This window comes from Neophocaena asiaeorientalis, unplaced genomic scaffold (assembly GCF_003031525.2).
Source record: "Neophocaena asiaeorientalis asiaeorientalis breed wild unplaced genomic scaffold, Neophocaena_asiaeorientalis_V1.1 scaffold296, whole genome shotgun sequence".
Classification (NCBI taxonomy): Eukaryota; Metazoa; Chordata; class Mammalia; order Artiodactyla; family Phocoenidae; genus Neophocaena; species Neophocaena asiaeorientalis.
The window spans coordinates 3,471,764-3,494,683 of NW_020175084.1; the positions used below are offsets into that span (position 1 = coordinate 3,471,764).

The 22,920-nt window shown below is 35.0% G+C and overlaps 1 protein-coding gene across 9 annotated transcripts in view; it reads left to right on the plus strand.

Moving 5' to 3' along the window:
• Positions 1 to 22,920, plus strand: part of WDFY3 (WD repeat and FYVE domain containing 3) — a 232,523-nt gene that overhangs the window by 67,560 nt on the left and 142,043 nt on the right. For all 9 annotated transcript variants that reach the window (XR_003005819.1, XR_003005820.1, XR_003005821.1 and 6 more), the window contains 5 exons: positions 10,344 to 10,453; positions 14,250 to 14,411; positions 18,288 to 18,480; positions 19,794 to 19,980; positions 21,702 to 21,868. Coding sequence is in view for 6 of the 9 variants with exons in the window: in XM_024764205.1 (XP_024619973.1) it covers positions 10,344 to 10,453; positions 14,250 to 14,411; positions 18,288 to 18,480; positions 19,794 to 19,980; positions 21,702 to 21,868 (819 nt within the window). In the remaining 3 variants the exon portion in view is untranslated. The remainder of the gene's footprint in view (positions 1 to 10,343; positions 10,454 to 14,249; positions 14,412 to 18,287; positions 18,481 to 19,793; positions 19,981 to 21,701; positions 21,869 to 22,920) is intronic.

The window sequence follows — 22,920 nt, forward strand, 5'->3', positions numbered from 1 at the left end:
TTGAGTGATAGCTTTCCTACTGAAGCATTAGACCAAGAAATCAATAATTTAAGTTTTGTTTCTAGTGTCTCTTTGAAAAATCACTTATCGTTTCCACCCATTGAATTATTATCTTTCCAATTGTAACGGTAATGCCTTTGTTATATAATACTATTTTTATTTTATTTATTTATTTATTTTTGTGGTACGTGGGCCTCTCACTGTTGTGGCCTCTCCCGTTGCGGAGCACAGGCTCCGGACGCGCAGGCTCAGCGGCCATGGCTCACAGGCCCAGCCGCTCCGCGGCATGTGGGATTTTCCCAGACCTGGGCACGAACCCGTGTCCCCTGCATCGGCAGGCAGACTCTCAACCCCTGTGCCACCAGGGAAGCCCTATAATCCTATTTTTTAATTTAGTTTTTACTTTTAGTTTTAAAAGTATATAGGTGCATGGTTTTAAGGGTCAAATGGTTTATAGGTTTATTAAAAACAGTATCTCCCTTCCATCATCCCGGTTCATCCTCATTTTGCACTCCTAAGATACACTGACTTTTTACGTCTCTTAACTTTTTTTGATATTTACCTCTGTGTCTCTAACTAATGTGCTTATACTGTGTGCCCTTGATTTTTCATATTTAGATACCATCTCCAGGCTTACCACAAGAGAAGTGAGACTTTTAAGCTCACCACTATCCCACAGATTCTCACTTCTATATCCCCATATCATTCTATCATAATTTGATTAGATCAGTATTCATTGTATTATTGTGACTGAAAACATTATACAAAGGTGAGCCATATGATATACTCTGATTACTCTTTCTTTTTTGAAAACTTCTCCACCTCTATCAATCAGAGTTAATAATTGCCTTTTTTTAAAAAAACTAGTTTTCTACATTTTCATTATGCATTCTTCCCCTACTCCTCTGTTTTTCTGAATTTCACCCAATATCATTGAAGACATCAGATATTCTGTCAGTTTCATCTTCTTGCAAATAGCTCTTCCAGAACCTTCTGGTCTGCTTTAATCTGTAGTAGTTGCTCTCTAGGCCAGCTGGACAGCTGTCACTTTTTCATCTTCACTCAGTTCATCCTGGGATGTTTTTCCACCTCTTTGGGATAGAGTCTCTGTTTCCAAAATCTCATGTCATCTTTTTTCTCAAATTAACTTCCTCATTTTTGGTAAAATATTTTTTCCAGCAGCCTCCTGAAAAAGGATGCAGGGCAGTTATTATTTTGGTTTTTGGATTTTGTATTTGTTTTTAGAAATCTGTGAGTGAGGGCTTCCCTGGTGGTGCAGTGGTTGAGAGTCCGTCTGCCGATGCAGGGGACATGGGTTCATGCCCCGGGCCGGGAAGATCCCACGTGCCGCGGAGCGGCTGGGTCTGTGAGCCATGGCCACTGAGCCTGCGCGTCTGGAGCCTGTGCTCTGCAACGGGAGAGACCACAACAGGGAGAGGCCTGCGTATCACCAAAAAAAAAAAAAAAAAAAAAAAAAAGAAATCTGTGAGTGAAAATTCCTTTGACTCTTGCTATATAAAATGAGCTCCTTCCCCTTAACCATGGAAGGTGACAAGCTTTCAGGTACGGGGCTTAGAACAAACTTATCACATCATACAGGATGGCTTTATTGCAGAAAGGGGAACTTGTAGAACCAGGCTTCAACAAGAGAAAAGAAAGCACAGATCCATCACCCTCATTATCTCACAGAAGTGTGCTTGGGATATTCCCCACCCAGAGCATGAATGCAATCATAATGGTGAAGAAACACCGTTTGTGATCTAAGCTGTTTGAGTACTGAATCTGAGTTCTTATTAGATGTTTCTAGGAGTTGTTTGAGAATGCTAGCTGTTTAGTTCCAGGAGACTTGGGGGCTCAGGGGAAGCTACAGGCCCTCCCACAGGGAGTGGAAGCTACGAGTGTCATAGAAAATTAAGCTTGGGTGCAGCACCTCTGGGAACATGGTCAGTGGGTCCTTCTCCAGGCAGCCTAGGTTGAACTCCCAAGGTTGTTTTGGAAAATCTCTCAGCTCGCATTACATTTATCCTCCTTTCAGTGGATATAAGGTCCTAGATTGGAAATCATTTTATCTCAGAATTTAAAAATAATTTCTCCATCATATTTTAGATTCCTATACTCCTAGTAAGAAATCTGAAGCTACCTAAATTCTCCATTCTTTCTCTGTGGCCTGTATTGTGTGTGTTTGTGTGTGTGTTTTATAAAAGCATTTAGAATCCTCTCGTTGGCCCTCCTCTTCTAAAATTTCATGATAACATGCCTTGGAGTGGACCTATTTTTATACATTATGCTGAGTACTCACTGGACCTGTTTAGTCTGGAAATTCATAGCCTTTAATTTTGAGAAAGGTTTGTGAATTGTTTATATAATAATATCCTCCCCTCTGTTTTCTCTTTCTTATCACATGTACCCCTAAGACTGTCCCTCTCATTTTCTTATCTTTCCTCTCTTATTTTCTGTCTTTGCTTTTTTACTCTCTTTGCTAGGAGAGCTTTTTGGTTTTACCATATATTCCTTCCGTGGGTTTTTTTTTTTCCCCATTTGTGACACGATACTTTTAATTTCTAAGAGATTTTTTTTTTCTTTTTTATTGGTGTCTTTTGCTTTCCTTTCATGGCTTCTCTTAACTCTCTGAGGTTTCTTTTTCTTTTCTTTTTTTAAAATTTCTTTTCAGATTTTTATCTTCCTCCACAGTCTGTTTCTTTCAGGTAGTCTTTTTTGTTACTTTATTTTTGTCTCTTTTATATTAGAGAATGTCCTCCCGTGTCTCATCCTTGGCCCTCTACTGCTGTGTAAGAATGGAATCTTGGAAAGTTGCTGGGTAGCTTTGTAATTGTGGCTGGAGCTTGCCTGGGCCTCAGCCTAGGGTCATTTTGCTAAGCCATTCTGTTGACCATCTTTCCCTTGAGCTAGACAGAGTCCCCAGAGAAGAATGTCCAGTGTTTACTTAGACAGTATATGTCTGACTCTGAACATTTTAGAAGCCAGTGTTTGAGGACCCTCAACATTTAGTATCAATACATAAGCTTCTATTTTATCTTCATGATGAGCCCACAACTGTGCCTGGTGTAATGTCATTGTCCCCCCTCCACCCCAATCCAAACATCCTCTGTTTTTCTTTTTAGTGAATAAATCTCTAGTCTACTACCCACACAGTAGTGGGGATCTGGGGGTCTAGCTGCTCTTACACAGACTTCACCAGTCCTTCTGTGTACAGTCCCACATTTACTTCTGTTTCTAAAGGTACTTAGTGCCACCAATTCCTGAGCCTCTTGGAGGTTGTGTTGTAGTTAGCTGCTTTTTTGTATTTTCCTTGTACTTGCTTTAAGATTCTAGAGTCTGCTAAATCAGTTCCCACTAATTTCTCTGCTGTTTTAGTATCCAAAACATTGTTGTTTTCACCTTTCCTATTTTCTTTGTACTTATGGGTTTATGATTTTTTAAAAAAAATCCTTAAACAACAATTTTAGTGGGCGTATTAGTCTGCTTGGACTGCCATAACAAAATATCATAGACCAGTATAAAACAGGAATTTTTTTTCACAATTCTAGAGGCTGAAATTCTAAGAGCATGGTGCCAGCATGATTGGTTTCTGGTGAGATCTCTCTTCCTGGCTTGCAAATGGCACCTTCTCAATGTGGCCTCACCTCCAGGAGAGAGAGCTCTCTGGTGTCTCTTCTTATAAGGGTATTAATCCCATTATGAGGGACACACCCTCATGACCTCATCTAAACCCAATTACCTCCCAAAGGCTCCATCTCCAAATACCATCACATTAGGAACTAAGTCTTCAAATATGAATTCTGGAGGGGGGGGGCACAATTCAGTTTATAGCAGTGAGGTTTCAGGACAGAGAAGAGATAAATGCATGTGCTCAACCTTCCATCTTTAATGGGGGACCCATTATGGAGTCTTTGGAGCAACAGCCATTAAAGTATTTTTAGATTGAGGACAAAATCTCTTAATCAGAAGCTGTACATTATATGAATTGATGTATGGATTTTAAAATGAGGCAGCTTTAATTATATTTGTAGTCCTTGAAGCAAGTCTGGTGAGAGGTGGTCAAGATAGTTTAAGGTAAACTTCCTGTCTTTTCCCTTCTCCACCAGAATGGGATTGCATCCTTTTTTTATCTTTATTGATTTCAGTTGTTCCTATACAAGTGAAAAGTTTGTCTTAAATATAAGATTTCTGTGTTTTATGCCTTTTTAGCTATTTTAAATAGGTAGTATGAAGGGAAATTTCTTTGTCACATGTTGACTCCTGTCATTGCATTTTCTTTTTTGAGTGACAGCCCTAGATTAGAAAAAAAAATTCCAAAGCTTATTTATACTCTGTTCACTGTTGCTGTCTTTATGAATACCTAATCTGCATGTTTGTAGAAAAACATTTTTCCACATTGGAGATTTGTTTTCCTAAATCTCTTTACAGTTTTATATCCATAGGGAAATAATGAAGAGTATCTTAAATGGAGGAGATGTCTCATTGTTAATTACAATAATAGTTACATAAGTTTTTTTTTTTTTAAACTTTCTATTTTGAAATAATTATGGACTCACAGGAAGTTGCAAACATAGAGAGAGCCCCTTGTGCCCTTCCTTCTTCCATTGGTGACATATTGTTTGCCAGGTATTTTAAGATACATTTTTTCATATCATGTAATTCCATGTAAGTTTTAGTTTTAAACTTTTGAAATTCGTTAACTTCAGAATCCAGTGAGATTCAATTCAATTTTGTGTAAGTTTTACCTCCACAAGAGAAACCTTTCCAAATCACCCTATCTCAAATATAGATCTTTTATCCTGTATCTCCACACCAGTGAGTATTTATTCAGTCACCTTAAATACTTCCTTTAGAGGTTTGGTGTCATCTGAAAGTACCTTGTTTATTAACTTATTTAATGTTATTGTCTCTTGTGTTCACCCCTGTAAAAGAATGCTTGTCACAGATTAGGTGCTCAAAAAAGTTTTACTGATTTTGACATAGGATTTCTCTGTGCTCCCCCCTACCCCATTATGCTTTAAGAGTTAGAAGAGTGTTAGAAAAGCCAGCTTACTGATGTTTAAGAGAGAAAAGCATAGTTTTGGAGTGTCTCCTCTGTCAGCCTTGAAGAACTCTGGCTTTTGGAATCCTTGTTCTCTTCTTTCATTTTTAGTTTTGAACATTGGAAATTTCTTTTGATCAGTGCTGTTATCAAAAGTACTTTCATGGAGATTTTTTGATGTTTTGATTTTTCTAGTAAAAAATTCTAGATGTTGAGGATCTAGGTACATCCTGAATCATCTTTCTTCTTGCATATCCCATTCTGGTTTTCCGATTGATCAATTGATTTCTATTGTGGTAAAAACACTAACATTAGATCTGCCCTCTTAACAAACTTTTACATGTACAGTACAGTAAATTGTAAGTACAGTGTTGTACAGTAGATCTCTAGAACTTTTTCATATTACACAACTGTAACTTTATACACATTTATCAGCAACTTTCCATTTCTTCCTCCTCTCAGCCTTTGGCAACCACCGTTCCACTTTCTGCTTCTATGAGTTTGGCTGCTTTCAATACCTCACATAACCTTTTATTTTATAGGAAGTTATCATTGAAAGTAATTTTTGTTATGATTTACATGCACATAATTTTTCTCCAAAAAGAAGCAGGTGGAATGAGTCCTCTGTTATTCTTTTGAAAATTGGCTCTATCTGTTGTGCATCAGAGAAAGATTATTTTTCCAGAGCTCCTCTGAATTTGGTGTGAAATACTTACTTTGTTACCTAATCACCATTCACATATCAAGTCTTTTTACCAGATCACTTCTAACATTCATTGTAGATATCTCAGTAGGAACCATGCTTATTGGCAATTCTATTGTTTAAATCTATCCATCAGAAGTTAGTAAAAATGGAAAATTTTAGGTAGGTCAACGTGCAAAGTGGGTACATGGGCTGATTTGTAATACAGTAGTCCTCTTCTCTCTGTCTCTCTTAATTCTCTTGGTTATAGCCTCCCTGTGGTTTTGTTAAAAATCTATAGTGACTTTCAACTAATTTGAAAAATATATAATTTTGTAGCCATATTGTGTACAGGACATGGCTTAAGACTTTTCCCTATCTCTTCTAGTTATTTGTTAAGTTCAGCCATGCAGTCTGTTTAATTCTAAGGTCAGTCACATGTCGATTTTACATCATTGAAAGAGAAAATTCCCACCTGTGTAAAAATAGTATCTTCAGTTTATTGTTAGTGACTTTGCTGCATGCTAGGTGCCACTGTTAAGCCCAGTGCTATAATGCTCACTGGGCAGCGGCCCAGTGATAGAGAAGCCAAATGATGCTGACCACAGTTGGCACCTGGTGCATCTTGTGGTGGGATTAGTATAATGTAGTGAATCCCCAATTAGACAACCCAGCCTTTTTTTTTAAACAGAAAAACAGTGTGCCCCGCTGTCCTCCAAGGATTTCAAAGCCACAACACCTTCAGGTAATTTCATTCCCAAGGTGTGATGATGTATTATCAAATTGAAAGAAGCATGGAAGCTATGAGTCCTAATACTATTTTTCTCACTAACGTGGAAGTGGTTTTTTTTGGAAGGGAGGGGTGGGAATGGGCGTTTAGGGCTTGGTTTCTTCATTAATGAAAAAAGTGTAATAGTACTATTGATGTGTCTCACGTTATCATCCTGAAGCATAAGTTTGAAAATGACTATGCTTTAAATGGACTTTGCAAAAGGAAAAAATATTGTATTACACTTATTAACACGTTTTGTGTTCTGGTTGTTCTGAATGCAGTCTAATTGAATTTACTTACACTCTCTCAGTGTAGACTGGGAACTTAACATTTCCTTTAAAACTGTCTACATATTCTTATTTAATCTAATAATGAGCTCTACTAACTTCATTTCTGTATTTTTTGGCCTAACTATGTGTACTGTAATGCAGCATGAAAGCTAAAGGTTAAATCAAAATGATTGGCAACTCTCAAGATGGGCTGATATTAATATGTTCTTTTTATTATAATCTTATAATCTTAAGTTAAATCAGTGTTTAAATTTGTATTTGTTAAAAATTGGTGAAAATAAAAGATCATAATGCTATATTTTTTGACTAGGAGCGTTTTTCAAAGTTTTAAGAAATTCTGTGGTTTATGGAGGTTTAATATGTTGTCTACATAACTTTTTAAAGATACCACTAAATGTTACATACTTTTACAATGAGCTTCTTGATTTATTTAAAATGAAAACTCGGAGATCCCATCAAGTTGTTTTGCATGGCAAAGTAAAATAGTTCTTCTGAATATGTTTGTTATGTAAAGATAGTCTATTTTATCAATGAGAGTTTCCAATCTCTCCTGTATTATTCAGCCACAACTATTGTCAAGACTTCTTTGTATGCACCTGTAATTCAAAGCCAGATAACATAATTATACATTATTGCTGATGTAACTGAAGTCTCTATCTTCTTCTCAAAAAGAGCAGTTGTTATTATTAAGTTGGTAAAATTGTTAAAGGGACACCATTAATAATTATACTATCTTGATCCTTTTCAAGGTTTATTTTCATACGTATTATCTCATTTAATCAGCTCAGCAATCTACTGAACTGTTGTAATGTTTAATAACAAATAGGACATTTTTGAAAATACATTGTCTTTTCTTATCTTGAGGAATATCTTAATGTTCATTGTCAACCAAAATGAAAGAAACCACACACTTTTGTAAATGCCATTGATCAGATAGATATATGGAACTGTTTCAAACCAAGAGTACATTTTTGGTGTTTTGGTTCTCAAAATAACCATTGGCATTCATTGTTCATAATTGGCAACTTGTTGAATAGCAGTGAAAAAACATATTTGTCCAAACTTCTTTTAATATTAATAGTGTTAAGTACTATGGGTGGAATCTGGAGTCACTCAAAATGTGTCTTATCTGTAGGTTTCTAGATTCTCTACCAGGGAGATAAATTTGTTTATCTTTTAAAGTATGCTTAGTTCTTCAAAATATTTTTTTCCCTCTGTGAGAGACTTAGGTGGTATTGATCAGTTGATTTACCAATCAATGTTTCTTTTTTTAATGAAATAGAATTTCATTACATTTGTGTAATTGTAAAATAAAGCAATTTGAAGACTGCAGGTATTTTTTTTTAAGATGTTGAGTTACAAAATTGGAAATGCACAATTTAAAACCAAAGTCGCCTGGTTACGAAGAAGCCTAGGAAATGAAAGCATAGCATGTCAGCCTTTGATTAAGAATTTTAGCCAACTGGTAAGGAGCTGTTTTCCTTACATGAGCATTTAATTACTATCAAGGAAAGACTGCTCGTGTTATATAGCAAATGGCTGGGGTCCATTGTAGGCTTGCAGGAAAAATTTGCAGGTTAGTTTTTACCAATGATCTTAAACCATGATTGCTAAAGATGGTTTCTCAATGGTATTCTTTTATTTGTTTTCTTCTTTCTCTATTTAATCAGCCTTGAACATTGCTTTCTTTGTATTACTCCCCTTTCAAAACTTTCAGGAATCTCTGTTACCCATAATAAATGCAAACCTCCTGATGTTCTTGAGAAGTTGAATTCAATGTGTCCTTTGATCTCCCTGGGTTGATTTATTCACTCATTTAACAGGTGTTTATTGAGTGCCCACTTAGTGCCAGGGATGTGCTCCATACTGGGGATCAGCTCTGACGAGGCTGACAAAGTCTGCTCCCATGGTGTTTGTTTTCTAGAGAGGGGCAAGAGACTATAAAATCAGTGATCATGAATACAGTAATTTCAACATTTACCAGATACTGAATACCCAACGTAAGCCAGGGTTCTGTTGACTTCTCTTTTCCAGTAAAATTTTTTTATCAATATCTTTATCTTTTACAGGCTAAGCAGCCTGGATTTGAATGTAAGTTCTATCCCTGACTCTAGGCAAATTACTTATCCTCTTCATTTCTCAATTTATAATAAGGGGTCTAAGAATAGAAAATAACTTACAGGGTTCTACATAAAGATTAAATGAGTTGAATCTGCAAGCACTTAAAACAGTGCTTGTTGGGCTTCCCTGGTGGCGCAGTGGGTTGAGAGTCCACCTGCCAACGCAGGGGACGCGGGATCGTGCCCCGGTCCGGGAAGATCCCACATGCCGCGGAGCGGCTAGGCCCGTGAGCCATGGCTGCTGAGCCTGCGCGTCCGGAGCCTGTGCTCCGCAACGGGAGAGGCCACAACAGTGAGAGGCCCGCGTACGGCAAAAACCCCACAAAAAACAGTGCTTGTTGTACAGTTAAGACTCAGTAAAAATAAGGTATCTTAAAAAATTTTCCTTTAACATGTTCTTTCAAATGGAAGTATATAAAGATGAAATATGTCCAGCATAGTATCATGTGTAAGTTTTGTATCATTCAATTATTGAATAAAACACTTTTATCTTGATTGTCTTAAATGTCTTAAAGGAAAGAATACCTCTAAAGTAACCTAAATTCTATTCTACATCCTGTGTCTTTATGACGTGTGTTAAGTATACGTTAGTAAATTAACATGTTGGTTTACAGTGAACAGATTGGACTTATTTTCTGACTTTAATTCATCTACTATTACAATGTAAAAATTGATGAACTCTGTGCTGATAAAATTAAATGCATGGTTAAGGATTTATCCATTTTCCCTTATCCTTAAAAACATAATCAACTAAGTTGACTTTCAAAGATTCTTCCAACACTACAGTTCTATGAATGACTCCCTCACTGTTTATCTCTTCCTAATGTCAGCTGTTCAGGTCACCCCTTGTGTGTATCACTGAGCCAACCTCCTAATTTGTTTCCCCCATCAATCTCTTTGCCCTTAAAGTTTGTCATACACATCACTCTAAATTAATAGTCTTAAAATAATCCTTTCATCATCTACTTTGCTCAAGAAACTACATTTGCTCCCTCTTGCCCGAAGAGTCAAATACAGACAGCCCTTAGCTTACCTTCCTTCGTAAGTAGGCATTTTCTGTCACTACTATTGATATTAGACTCTAATTCTCAGCATATGCTCTTCTAGAATGTGAACCCTATGTTATTACAGTTGTTCCTCTTGATCATTCCTCTAGCCACACTTTTGTTTTAATACAGTGTGCCTAATCTCTCTGTTTCCATCCCTCCCTCCCAGTTTCTAGAGAGACTTGTTTTACAGGCAGGTTTTAACTCAAATTTCCCGTTCCGTGACTCTTTTTGACTAGTTTGTGACGTACCTTTTCCTAAAATATATAGGTTGACTTTTACATTTCTGTATTGATATGATGACATCTACATATACCATTAAAACATTGCTCTCTTTAACATATTTTGTATGTGATTTCTCTCTACCTAATGACTTTCCTTTGGTTTTATAGAGGCTGCAAGTCGGGCCATAGTCCAATTCTTGGAAATCAATCAGAGTGAAGAAGCCAGTAGAGGTTGGATGCTTCTGACAACAATTAATTTGTTAGCATCCTCTGGTCAGGTAAATCCTTGGCTTTCATGTTTGAAGCGTCTTTTTAATCCTCTTGGGATTTTGTGAAATTAAATTTATCATCATATCCAAATAAGATTTTATGATAATCTGTGTATTCTTCTAATTCTTCTTACACATTATTTCATGCTTCTCACAACATCTCTATAAGGAGGTTAATGTTTCCATTTTACACATGAGGAAATACTTAAATTAGAACAGTGTTTTCCATCTTTGTCACATCATAGCACACATAGAGCATGGTACCATTTGTACAGCACACTGGGCAAAAAGATGGGCTACCTGTGGCTGGAGGGAAGTAGCCCAGGAACTGCATTTCTGTAACCCATGTTAGGGAAACTTTGACTCAGAAGAGTCATCTAAGATTCATCTAAGGTCACTTAGCTATTAAGGAATAAGTGACATGGAAAATACTTTAAAATTTTTCTAACTTTTATGCAAAATAAGGAAATATTGTCATTTTCAGGATAATACATATTTCCTTCCTACTTGATTTTTTTCTGGAGATTGCTTTTTTTCCCTTTAAATCAGCTTTAAGCATCTGTCATGATACATATGGCATGTAGTCATTTATGTACTGTTTGAATACCCGATTTGTGACCTGTGATGTCTTGGGGATGAAGGAAGTTTATTCAGCCTTCTAAAATCCAGAGTATAATTACCTTCAAAGTCCACACGAATCTTGAGAATGACTATTGTCTAAATTACTATGGGCTTTCAAATACCTCATGGAATTTACAAAAGTAAATGTGACACCGATCATACTACCGTGACAGGCCACAGGAGAAACAGTGCACATTTCTTAGTAACCATATCCTGAAACCAGTTACTAGCCTAAAGTAAGCAGCACTAGAATTTTTTTTCTTTGGAATGGTCTGTTTCCTTTTTAATTTGCTGGGTTTTTGTTTTGTTTTGTTTTTTATTTATTTTATTATATTTTAAATTTTTATTGGAGTATAGTTGATTTGCAATATTGTGTTATGTTTTGTTTTTTAAATCAGAAAACGAACAAGACCAACTTGTACTGATTTACCTGGGACTATCTGAGTTTTGGCATAGAAGGCCCACATCCCAGGAAACCCCTCAGTCCTGGGCAAATGGAGATGTTTATTCACCCTAAGTACTAAGTAACCTTCAGATAGTCCTAAAGTAGACCATTGTTTTCATGTATCTATGGCCATATCAAGTGACTATCAAAATACCAATTCTCCTTGCTATCGATGGTAGCTATAAATGCCTCTACGTTACTGTACCAAAGTTTGGTTTGGCTTAGAATAATACATAAAATAATAGTGTTTAATTGGAATATTTCTAAGTTTTATTCATGTTTTCTGTAGTTGCACTATTTTTCTTTCTCTCTTGTGAGCATAGACTGTGTCATACCATAACACCTAGAACATGGTAGAAAATCAGTAAATGTGTATTAACTTAAATGTGCACAAATGGATAGACCAACTTAAAAGCATAAGAAAAGAATCAGGAGAAAAGAATCACTTAAAAAAATTACAGATGTTGCCGATTACCGGTTTGGATACCCAGTTGTACTTTTAATCTATCCGTTATAAGATGAAAATGAAAAATCATATCATTTTGCTTAATATGAAGGGATAGCTAGTAATAGTCTAACTGGAAAAAGACATTTTAAAAAGAAAATTCAGTGTTATGTTTTTTGTGTTTTTTTTGCGGTACGCGGGCCTCTCACTGTTGTGGCCTCTCCCGTTGCGGAGCACAGGCCCCGGATGTGCAGGCTCAGCGGCCATGGCTTACGGGCCCAGCTGCTCCACAGCATGTGGGATCTTCCTGGACCAGGGCACGAACCTGTGTCCCCTGCATTGGCAGGCAGACTCTCAACCACTGCACCACCAGGGAAGCCCCAGTGTTATGTTTTGAGCTGACTGTCTTGTTTGCATGCTATCTTCTGTTGGCAGCAGTGAGATAGAGATGACAAAAACATGGTCCTGAATCAACATGTAGATGACAGAGATGAAGTGGATGAAGATAATACCATAAAATGCAATAATGGGCTATATGTAGTACTATGAAAATAGAAATGGAGTTGTAAATTTTGTAGGTGAGGATAGGAAGAAAGATGAGGAATTAAAGAAAGTTTCAGGCATGAACAGACGTTTAAATTGAGAGTCAGATGGAGATGTGGGGTGTCTAGAAACAATAAATGGTAGATGAGAACTGCAGAGAGCTTTTGAGTATTAGAAGAGGGAAATGATAGTGGATATGTAGAAAGGGGCCAGATCTTGGAAAGGATTGTTCCTTAGGCGCTCTCTCCTCCCCGTCACCCGGCTACTGCATTAGTTCAAGCCCGGCCGTTCTTACGGTTTTCGGTACTAGTTTCCTAATTGCTCTCGCCTTCCTGCTCTTTAATCTATGGTCTATACTATCACCAGCTAATTTTCTAAAATCTGATTCTATAACGCCTTTGTAACACTTCATTGGGTCTCCAATCCCAGCAAAATAAAAGTAAAAGTAAAATGGGAGACCACACGCATAGGTCATTGAGCATGTATAAACCATGGGCCACTTAACCCGCTCTCTAACCCCAGACAGGGTATATAAGTGATGAGCCTCAGTTGCTCCCTTTGTAAAGTAAGGAGTGTATAGTAATAAAATCTACCTTGTAGGGATGACTTGAGAAATAGGTGAGAGCATGTATTTAAAGTGCTTAGCTTTATGCCTGTTATATAATAAACACTCATTAAAGATTAGACATTATTATTGTGGCTTTTCAGGAGTCAGCAGTTTTGGACTCAGGTTCCTGAAACATTCTGTACTATATGGCCTAAGCTCCTGTGTATCTTCCAGGTGATCTTTCCCCTCTTGTTTTAATTCCGACACTTTTCCATTCTACTCCTGCCAGTGGTGATCATTCCCTTTTATATTAGCCTGAATGTACTACCATTGTTACACATAAGAGATTAAATCATAGTTATTAACAAACCTGCTTCTGCTCTAGACTACAGTCTTCTGAAGGGCAGGGATCCTTCATCATTGCATGCCGAGCTCCCAACACACTGACTGACATACCCTAGGCATTCAGGAAATGTTTAATGTCAAAATTGATAAACAGATCAACAGACGATGCTAACCTGTTGATCTCCAGCATAGAAAAACTTTCTATTCCAAACTGTACCATGGAAAGATTTTTATAATTATTATATCATATTTCTTAACAGTGCTGAAATGTTCACCATAAGAATGTCTAAAATTTCTTCCTTTAGTAATCTTTGAAAATAATGTAGAAATTTTTTTGTGTCAGTGATGGCTATATCCTTCAAGTGCCCTTCCAACCCTAAGAATCTACAATAAAAATAAAAGTGATAGTAAAGCAACTACTAATATATAATTTAGTACTCAGTGTATCTTTGCATTTGTTATATAACCCTCATATTAACCCTAAGCGATATGTACTATTATATCCATTTTATAGGAGAGAAAGGTGAGGTCTAACAAAATTAGTTTGCCTAATAAGTTCATGGTTAAAATCTTTTCTAAATCCTAAAGTTTATGTTCTTTGTAACATGCTGCCTCTTAATAGTCAACCTAATAAATACCTTACTAAATAACAAACTTCTCAATATTTGGTTACAGCAAATTTGTCCAAATAGGAAATACGTATTTGTCAGCATGGAGTCATTTTAATTTTTTTTCAGGCATTTAAAAAGTTATTTTGATATATAATTTTCTGGCTTAAAATTTGAGCTTACTTAGCTACACCAAGTACAGTTATGTCTGTCTATCTGTCTATTCACTTATTTATCGGTTTGTTTTCCAGAAAACCGTGGACTGCATGACAACGATGTCAGTGCCTTCCACCCTGGTTAAATGTTTATATCTGTTTTTTGACCTTCCACATGTGCCTGAGGCAGTTGGAGGTGCACAGAATGAGCTACCTCTAGCAGAACGTCGTGGACTACTCCAGAAAGTTTTTGTACAGGTATGGAAGGTGCTATTTGCCTGGCCATCTATACCACTCTATTTAAAGTGTAACAGGTACACTCCTTAAATAGATGTCCTGCCTATTCCATTTTCTATAGTATTTCATGCTGTTTATTATAAGTTCACTTTATCTCATCTGTCACATTTCTTGAATCTGCACATTTCTTTTGAAGAATATTTAGATGAGGGATTAACAAATTTGTTTCTCTGAGCAGAGGTTACCTTTGATATAGCAAAGACATCTCTAAAATGAACTAAGCAAGGAAAACTTTTATTGACAATATAATTAAGTTTTGCATAATATTTCTTCTAATGTCAAGAAATTCTGTTTTGTTGCTGTCTAAATATAGGAAGTCCTTAGCCTCTATAAATATTTAGCTTAGAAAAGACAGTTTATTTTAGTGGCTGCTGCCACCTCCTCTGCTCCCTGCCTATAAAGCCCTTCTTTCCCACTGTTGCCACTCTTCTTTTAATAGCATTAGCAGATTAAGTATACATTTGTTAGCTAACCTGGAAATATTATCATCATTTTGATATCCTTTCTTGGGAGAAAATTTTCAAAACAAACAAACTACAAACATTTAGAATATAATCTGTCCATGTAAAAATACATGTTTGACACAAGACGATAAATACTGCATGGTTCCATTTATAAGTAAAGTGGTCAAACTTTTAAAAGTCGAGTGTTGGTTGCCAGGGGCTGGGAGGTGGGGAAAAGAAAGTTGTTGTTCCGTGTTACAGAGTTTCAGTTTTGCAAGAGGAAAATGCTATAGAGATGTGTTGCACAATAATGTGCATGTAGTTAACACTACTGTACTCTATATTTGCGTATGATTTAAGATGGTTAAATTTTGTTATGTGTTTTTATGCCTCAATTTAAAAAACCAACACCTGTTTGAGTCCCGTTTTCTGAAATAAGATGCCAAGGATTTTGGGAAAGATTAAATGAATAATAACCAAAGCTATGGTTCTCTGCTTCAGACATAGTAGACATGAAATAAAAATATTTATTTTTTAATAAATAAATGTGATTCCTGCTGTTGCCACCACCAGCGCCATAATCTGTGAGAAGTAGGAAGAGAGAACAGAGACGACAGTGGATCTGCAGTAGGTGCGGTAGAGTTGGGGACCCATGTTGATGACACCTGGTGTAACTGGGGTCGTTGCTCCAGGAATGCTCCAGGCTTTGTTGAGGTCTAGCAATGAAGATCGGGAAGAGGGAGACCAAGATGGTTTAGAAAGGAAAAGACAAGATTATCAATAAAATACTAATTCAAAAAATATTTATTCAACACTTGATTTATTAGATACTTTTGTGCTGGTGTTTAGCATCCCTTATCTCGTGTGAATTTACAAGACAATCCATGACTTCAGAGCTTCTGTTTTCCTCAAAAATGGTGATGTGAGTGGATGGCAGAAATGGGATTAAACTTGAGGTTTATCTAACCCCTCAATTAGATTGGATGAGAAGAGCAGTGGGAATAAATAAAAGAGTAAATCACATAGGAATTAAAGCTATTTTAAGACATTGATGAATGGAGTGGGTTAGTCTTTGGTAATCAGACTAGAGCCCTGTTTCAATAAAGCCCTTCTGTAGAACTAATTAATACCTTAGGCAATAAATGGAAGCTGAATGTTTTTTTCTTCCACTTTTATTGAGCTATAATTGACTTACAGCACTGTTGAAGTTTAAGGTGTGCAGCATGGTGATTAGACTTACATACATCATGAAATGAGGACCACAGTGTTTAGTGAACATCCATCATCTCACTTAGACACAACGCGAGGAAGCTGAATTTTATATATTTAACACTAAATAAGTAGCAGAGATTTTTTTTCCTAAAACTTAATTTTTTCTATATCTGAAAACACTGGGTGCTGACTTTGAACTAAATGTGGGATTCATTTTAGCATATTGGAATCATTGAATGTTAAAGGCCAAAAGGAACTAAAAAGAAAATTTAAATGAAACGCTTCATTTACAGTTATGGAAACCGATCCACAGCAGGTGCGTGGCAGTGATTAGAGCCTAGCTCTCCCACCACCTAGTCCAGTACTCCTTTGGTGTCTCACTTACCTTTTTTAGTTCCTCATTGCAGGCTGGACATTGTTTTCATCATTTTGTCTAGAAAAACAATGGGCACAACTTATTAAATGTTTTCAGAACACATAGTGTTTATGATAGATGAAATCCCTATGTTTATATTTTGTGACAGATGGTTTCCTGGGACCTTAGCAGTTGGTACTGCTTCATGTGGGTTTTTTTGTTTTTTTTTGCTTTGCATTTGCATTGATGTGGCCAATTACTGCTCTGCCACAGTTGGCTGGACTTTATAACAGAGTCGCTACAAATAGAAGTGGTTAGTGTAGGGGCCGAAGAGGAATGAGTAGACTCTTCAGTTTTCTCTTCTGTAAAATGAAAGGATTATACTAGATTATTTTAAGAAGTCTTTTGCCTTTGAAGATTAAGAACTAGTTATCTTAAGAGTCAACATCAAGGAATTATATCTAGCTTATTTTTGAGGACAAAGATTTGATTTGGAAAAAAGTATTTTATTTTCAGGTTTGTTTTTATGTTACAGATTAGAGAAATGACATCTGTCCCTCTAATCACATAAGGGTAGTGTGAAAACCAACAAAAAGTATAATCAACAATACACTCTTCTGAGCTTTTTTTTGCTGCAATTGATTATCTTTTTTTCATATATCTTTTTTGTTTCATTTAACACATATGGAAAAAGATACACGTTACATGTATGAATGGAAATTCGGTATCCAACAGTGTCTCCAGACATTTTTTTGGTGGGGGGGATTGCCTGCACTTACAGATTTTATAAATATTTTGTTGTTTCTCTGAATTCTTAATTTTTTTCCCTGGTATTTGGCGGCTATGAATTAGAAATTCTTGTATTTAAGTAAAATTTTGCATTGAAGGAAATAGGAAAAGGAAGACCTAGCTTTCTCGGACAAAACATACTTCAAATACTTTTTTCTGTTTAGTAGTTTCCCCACAAATATTAAAATACTCCAATTTTATTTTATTTATTTTATAAAGTTTAAAAAATATTTAGATGAGAAAATTTAGCACAGAGAAGAAAAATTAACTTTTTCTGACACCAAATCGAGATTAGAAGAAAAAGGTCCATTGAGGGCAGAAACCATAGCTGCATTCGCCAAGTAGCAGTCCCTTAGGGCTGTAAACACTTGTGCAGTGTGTATTTTGCAAACCATAGGTAAGGAATAAGTTCTCATTCCAGGGTTTAAGAAGTGTTGAATCATGCTTTAGAAGATTTTTGACTACTAGACATAACTGATACTTCTGAATTAAGATGATTTTTTAGTTCTAATATCCCCTTCTACTTGTATAGAAGTTGGAACAATTTGAGAATACTTTTACTTTTAAAAAACCTATTTCTACTTTCTTGTCTCCCTACAACTGTTCCTTTTAGAGAAGAAAATTACATTTCACCTATGACAAACTAAGAGTTAAGGAACCAAATTATCGATAGAAAACTAGAGTGCTGATCTTGAAAGTTAACCTTTGATTTATTCCGTTTCATGGTAGGGTGAAGCAATGCAAAAAAAAAAAAAAATACCATGGTAAAGAGAGGATGGTAAACATAGAACATTTTTTTAAAAAAAATAAGCTGATAAAAGTAGAGGTGATTAACTGTTTTACCATAACACACTTCTAAATTGTAGGTCTTTTTTAATGTTGCCTAAGTTAGAGCACTCATCATTGTGGCTTTAATGATATCGCTCAGTACTAACCCTGAACTTTCAGAGTTTTTAATAATCAGATCTAGTCCTTTTCTAGCTCCTCCCTTTCCCCAACCATTCATTTATTTATGTACATATTTTGTTTGTTCTTTAGATCTTAGTGAAACTCTGCAGTTTTGTTTCTCCGGCCGAGGAGCTGGCTCAAAAAGACGATCTCCAGCTTTTATTCAGTGCAATAACCTCTTGGTGCCCTCCCTATAACCTGCCTTGGAGGAAGAGTGCCGGAGAAGTCCTTATGACCATATCCCGACATGGTCTCAGTGTCAATGTTGTGAAGTATATTCACGGTGAATATCTCGTAATGTATTCATTTTAGGTGCTCTGAATTTCCTCCACTTTTCTCTCCTCATATGATGGGAAATTTGTTTTTATCTCTCAATTCTTCAAAGATTCTATTTTAAATTAAAAGTATATTGGCCAGGAGAAAAAAATTTATTTTTTATTTGTGAGGCATTTCAGGTATAAGAAATTCTCATGTTCCAAATGATGGATATCTACAAGAGTTAAAATAACTGCTTTGTTATGTAAATGGTCAATTGTAATATAATGTAAGTTCTATGTCATAGCCTATTCTTCCCTCCTTTTTTGCTGAATAAAAAGAGTTTTTTTGAGAAGCTATAGTTAAAGTCTTTCTGAAGATATTTCATGAGTAGACAACCTGTCCAATGCAGCATAAATAAAATTAGGTAGATTGTTTATCAGCACTGAGGAGAAATTGTCCATTCTGTTTAACTCATAAATATGTGTCAGCTATCCCTTAAAATGTCTAATTAGGAGAAATAGGAGACAGTTGTAGCATCTCAAATAGTCCATTTACGTATATATATAGATGTGTATATATCTCTCTCTCTCTATATATAGATACAGATATAGATACACATAAACTGAAAAATCTTTCAAAATAATTTTTAGTACAACTATTCACTTACCTGAGGTCAGTGAGTCATTCAATGTTTCTTGCCTCCGTTGTTATGTTAAATCTTGTTAGTTTTTGTTACATGACACTGGGTTTCTTAAGACAAATAAATTTAATTAAAGGTAAGAGAGGAATGTCTTCTTTGAAACACCTCCAATCCCAAAAGTTATTATGGGGTATAACTGTGTTTTAAACTAGTAAATATATAGTACAAACATAATTTTTAAAATTTTATTTCCTTAAGTATTTTTGTATGTCAGTAGTCTATATTCACTCTAATTATAACTTTTAACTAATTAGTAGATTTTTCTTCTTAAACTTAGAAGCTAGTTTTTTTTATTTTTTCCACTTTTTACTATATTCATAAAAATCAAAAATATCATATGTCAGCAGGCATTTTGTTGAATAGTAAAACATCTAAATATGATGTAAAAACTGTAATAAATGTCAACTAATTTTTAACACTTCCTGTATTACTCTTTGTTTACTACTTAGAGGTAGAGCTTCCTCAGTCAATTTGAATCTTACATTGGCTTTTAGAATGTGTAACATTTATCTTACAATATTTTATAGATACACTAAAATTTAATGTTTTATTAAACACCAGTTAAGAATGAAGGAAATTTTCTTAAGCAGTTGACAAATTATACATATATATACTTATTCAGTTCTTTATTTTTACAGAAAAAGAATGTTTATCTACGTGTGTTCAGAATATGCAGCAATCAGATGACCTGTCTCCCCTAGAAATTGTTGAAATGTTTGCTGGACTTTCTTGTTTCCTCAAAGATTCCAGTGATGTTTCCCAAACTCTTTTGGATGATTTTCGGATATGGCAAGGATACAGTTTCCTTTGTGATCTCTTGCTTAGGTAAAACCCCATAATTTAAGAATATATTTTAAATTTCTACTTAGTCTTTTCATCAAAGGAAACAATGTAGTTTGGGCTTATAGGGAAGAAGAAATCAACCAATCACTTATTTAATGTATACTTTATCCTCTTAGCTTTAATCACTTCTTTTTATTCCTGTTCTGTCAAGAGAGTTCAAAGTATGAATTTAGAGTTAATTTGGAAAATGTAGGCTGCAAACGTGGAGTCAGTAGTTAGATGTGAAGAAGAAATCTGCTCTTCTTTAGTAGCTGAGGGAGAAGAGTTTGAATGAACTAATTAACATCTTCCTGAAGTGTAAACTCTTCTTGCTTAATTATATTTTTGATTTTCCTTACCAGTAACTCCAGTGTTACTATTAATGTAGTTAATAACAAGAGTAATTTTGTAGATTGAATGAGACATTACAAATATATATATAAAACAAATGTCAGTCTAAAAATGTTTCACTAGCCTTCTTTTTCATCCCAAATGTTCCATGTACATACTGGGAAAATGGCTGGTTACAAGTTTATTAGGAAGAAGATACTCTTGTCTTGATAGTTGTTCCTGAGCCATTAATTATTTTTAAATCATTTGATTTACTGTAAACCAGCACTATTTTGTAAACTTTTTATTTCTAACACCAGTTTGACCTCATTGCCATTACTTAATACTAGGCAACCCCCAAGAATATAATCTTGCATATATATCCTAATTTCCAAACGAGGACATATGAAAGTTTATGAAATAACTAATTCACATTACTAATTGATGCAGTCCTTTGAGAATTCAAGAGCCTTAAAAATGTTGACACTCGTTTACAAAATAATTTCACTTATGTTTATTGATCCTAAAGATATAATTCTAAGGCACACAAAGTTTTATGCATGTTAGTGCTCCTGAATTCTGGTATCTACTAGCTGTCCCACCCTCCACTCCCCAAATCAACGGTTGGCTCTCTATAGCCATTAAAAGCATATCTATTGCGAGTTTATACTAACACGGAGAGGCATGTGCATAACACTAGTTAATGAAAGAAACAGGTTACAACATTCTGTGTATGGTATGAAAATATTATTAAAACTTTTCACATTAAAAAAAGACAACTTTAAAGGAATTAACACTTCAAAAATTGTTAGAGACTCTCAGAAGTTTATTTAAGTGTATTCTAATGCGAGTATTTGAATTAATTAATGAAATACAGGTAAAATCTTACAAATCTTCCCAAGGAATTCGCTTTTTAAAATTAACAGAGGAAAGCAATTATACTCCAGTAAAGATGTTAAAAAAAAATTAACAGAGAAAATTTCTTAGGAAAGAAATGGTAGATAAGGTTTTTGGTTATAAACAGTGAAACTTTTATAACCTTAGAGCCTTAAGGAACTTAAGAGATATTTAATCGAATCCTTTTATATTATAGAGACTTTCTATACCAAAGATTAGTGATTTACCTAAAATAATACTGTTAGTGGCAAAATCAGCATTTATCAGGTGTCCTGACTATTGGTATAATTTCTTTCAAATGCACCATCATATCTTATAATAAAATTTGTGGATTTATAAAAATAGTATGTTTTCATATAGGAAAAAATGTAAGAAGAAACTTCTTGTAGTACTCTATATATTTATGTATTGCATATAAAATTGAAATTTTCTTTCTGTATTAAATTTGAAAATACAACACAAGAGAAAATATATTTGCTAAATCATACTTTTCCTAGATTGGAACAAGCAAAAGAGGCAGAATCCAAAGATGCCTTGAAAGATCTGGTTAATCTGATAACTTCCCTAACAACATATGGTGTCAGTGAACTAAAACCAGCTGGTATTACCACAGGGGCACCCTTTTTATTGCCTGGATTTGCAGTACCTCAGCCTGCAGGCAAAGGTGAGTCTTTTTTTTTTCCCCTCATTCTGAGCCACTCAAAGAAATAGAGAAAGAATGAATTAGTCAGATTTTGATTGCTCTTCATTTATGTTATTTATAGAAAAGTAATATGCTGTTTTTCTTTAAAGTTGGTGCTTTCTGTGGTATAATTTCTTGAGTGACAGTCTTTAGCAGATCAAATACTTGAATATAATATGAAAATATTTTATAAAGCAGTAAGATTTATATTTTAGTATTTCATTTTAATGTTCAAACGGTTTAATAATCCAAACATGCCTCTGTCGAATGTTGACACTCCACACATTTCCAATTTATGTGGATGGAACTTGATTCACACTCTGATCTCTATACCTGTCTCTATGTAAGAGGTATATAGAAAACACAGGTGTACATGCTTATATTTTATTTAAGCAAACCTAGGTACAGAGAAGTTACATTACATATTTTCGGGTCAGAGAATAATTTTTATAGTTCAGATTTCCTAACTTTGGTTCTTCATCTAGTGATCTTTTACTAAGAAAATTTATTGTATAATTAATAACATTTAATTATGTAAGAGTGCAAGCTAGTTTTATTGTTTTTTTTCACTTTTTAAATGCATAATAACCATTCTGAAAGAATCTGAGCCCACAGGCCTCTATAGTTCCTTTCACATTATCGTTACGTACTAAGTATTCAATACAATTATGATATTTGCATGTAAAACTTAACTAGCCGAAAAGTATCAGTATGTCTGGTTATTTAAATTTCACAGTACATTATCTGTGTATTTTATGACATAGAAGCTAGCAGTTATAAATTTTTAAGTCAGAATAAATAGATATACTAGAAAATCCTAAATTTAATTTACTGGAGAAAATTATATTGAAAAGTCACAACTTAGATTGAAGTTGTCAAACTTCCATAAGATGTACCGTCAGTGTATAGGTTATACAGAACTTTTTAAATAAGCAAAATCTAGGAATATCTTACTGAGCAGTTCAAGGCTTCATTTTATTTAATATTAAGGAACAATATTAAATTAACTCTTCTAATTCGTAGACTCTAGCTTG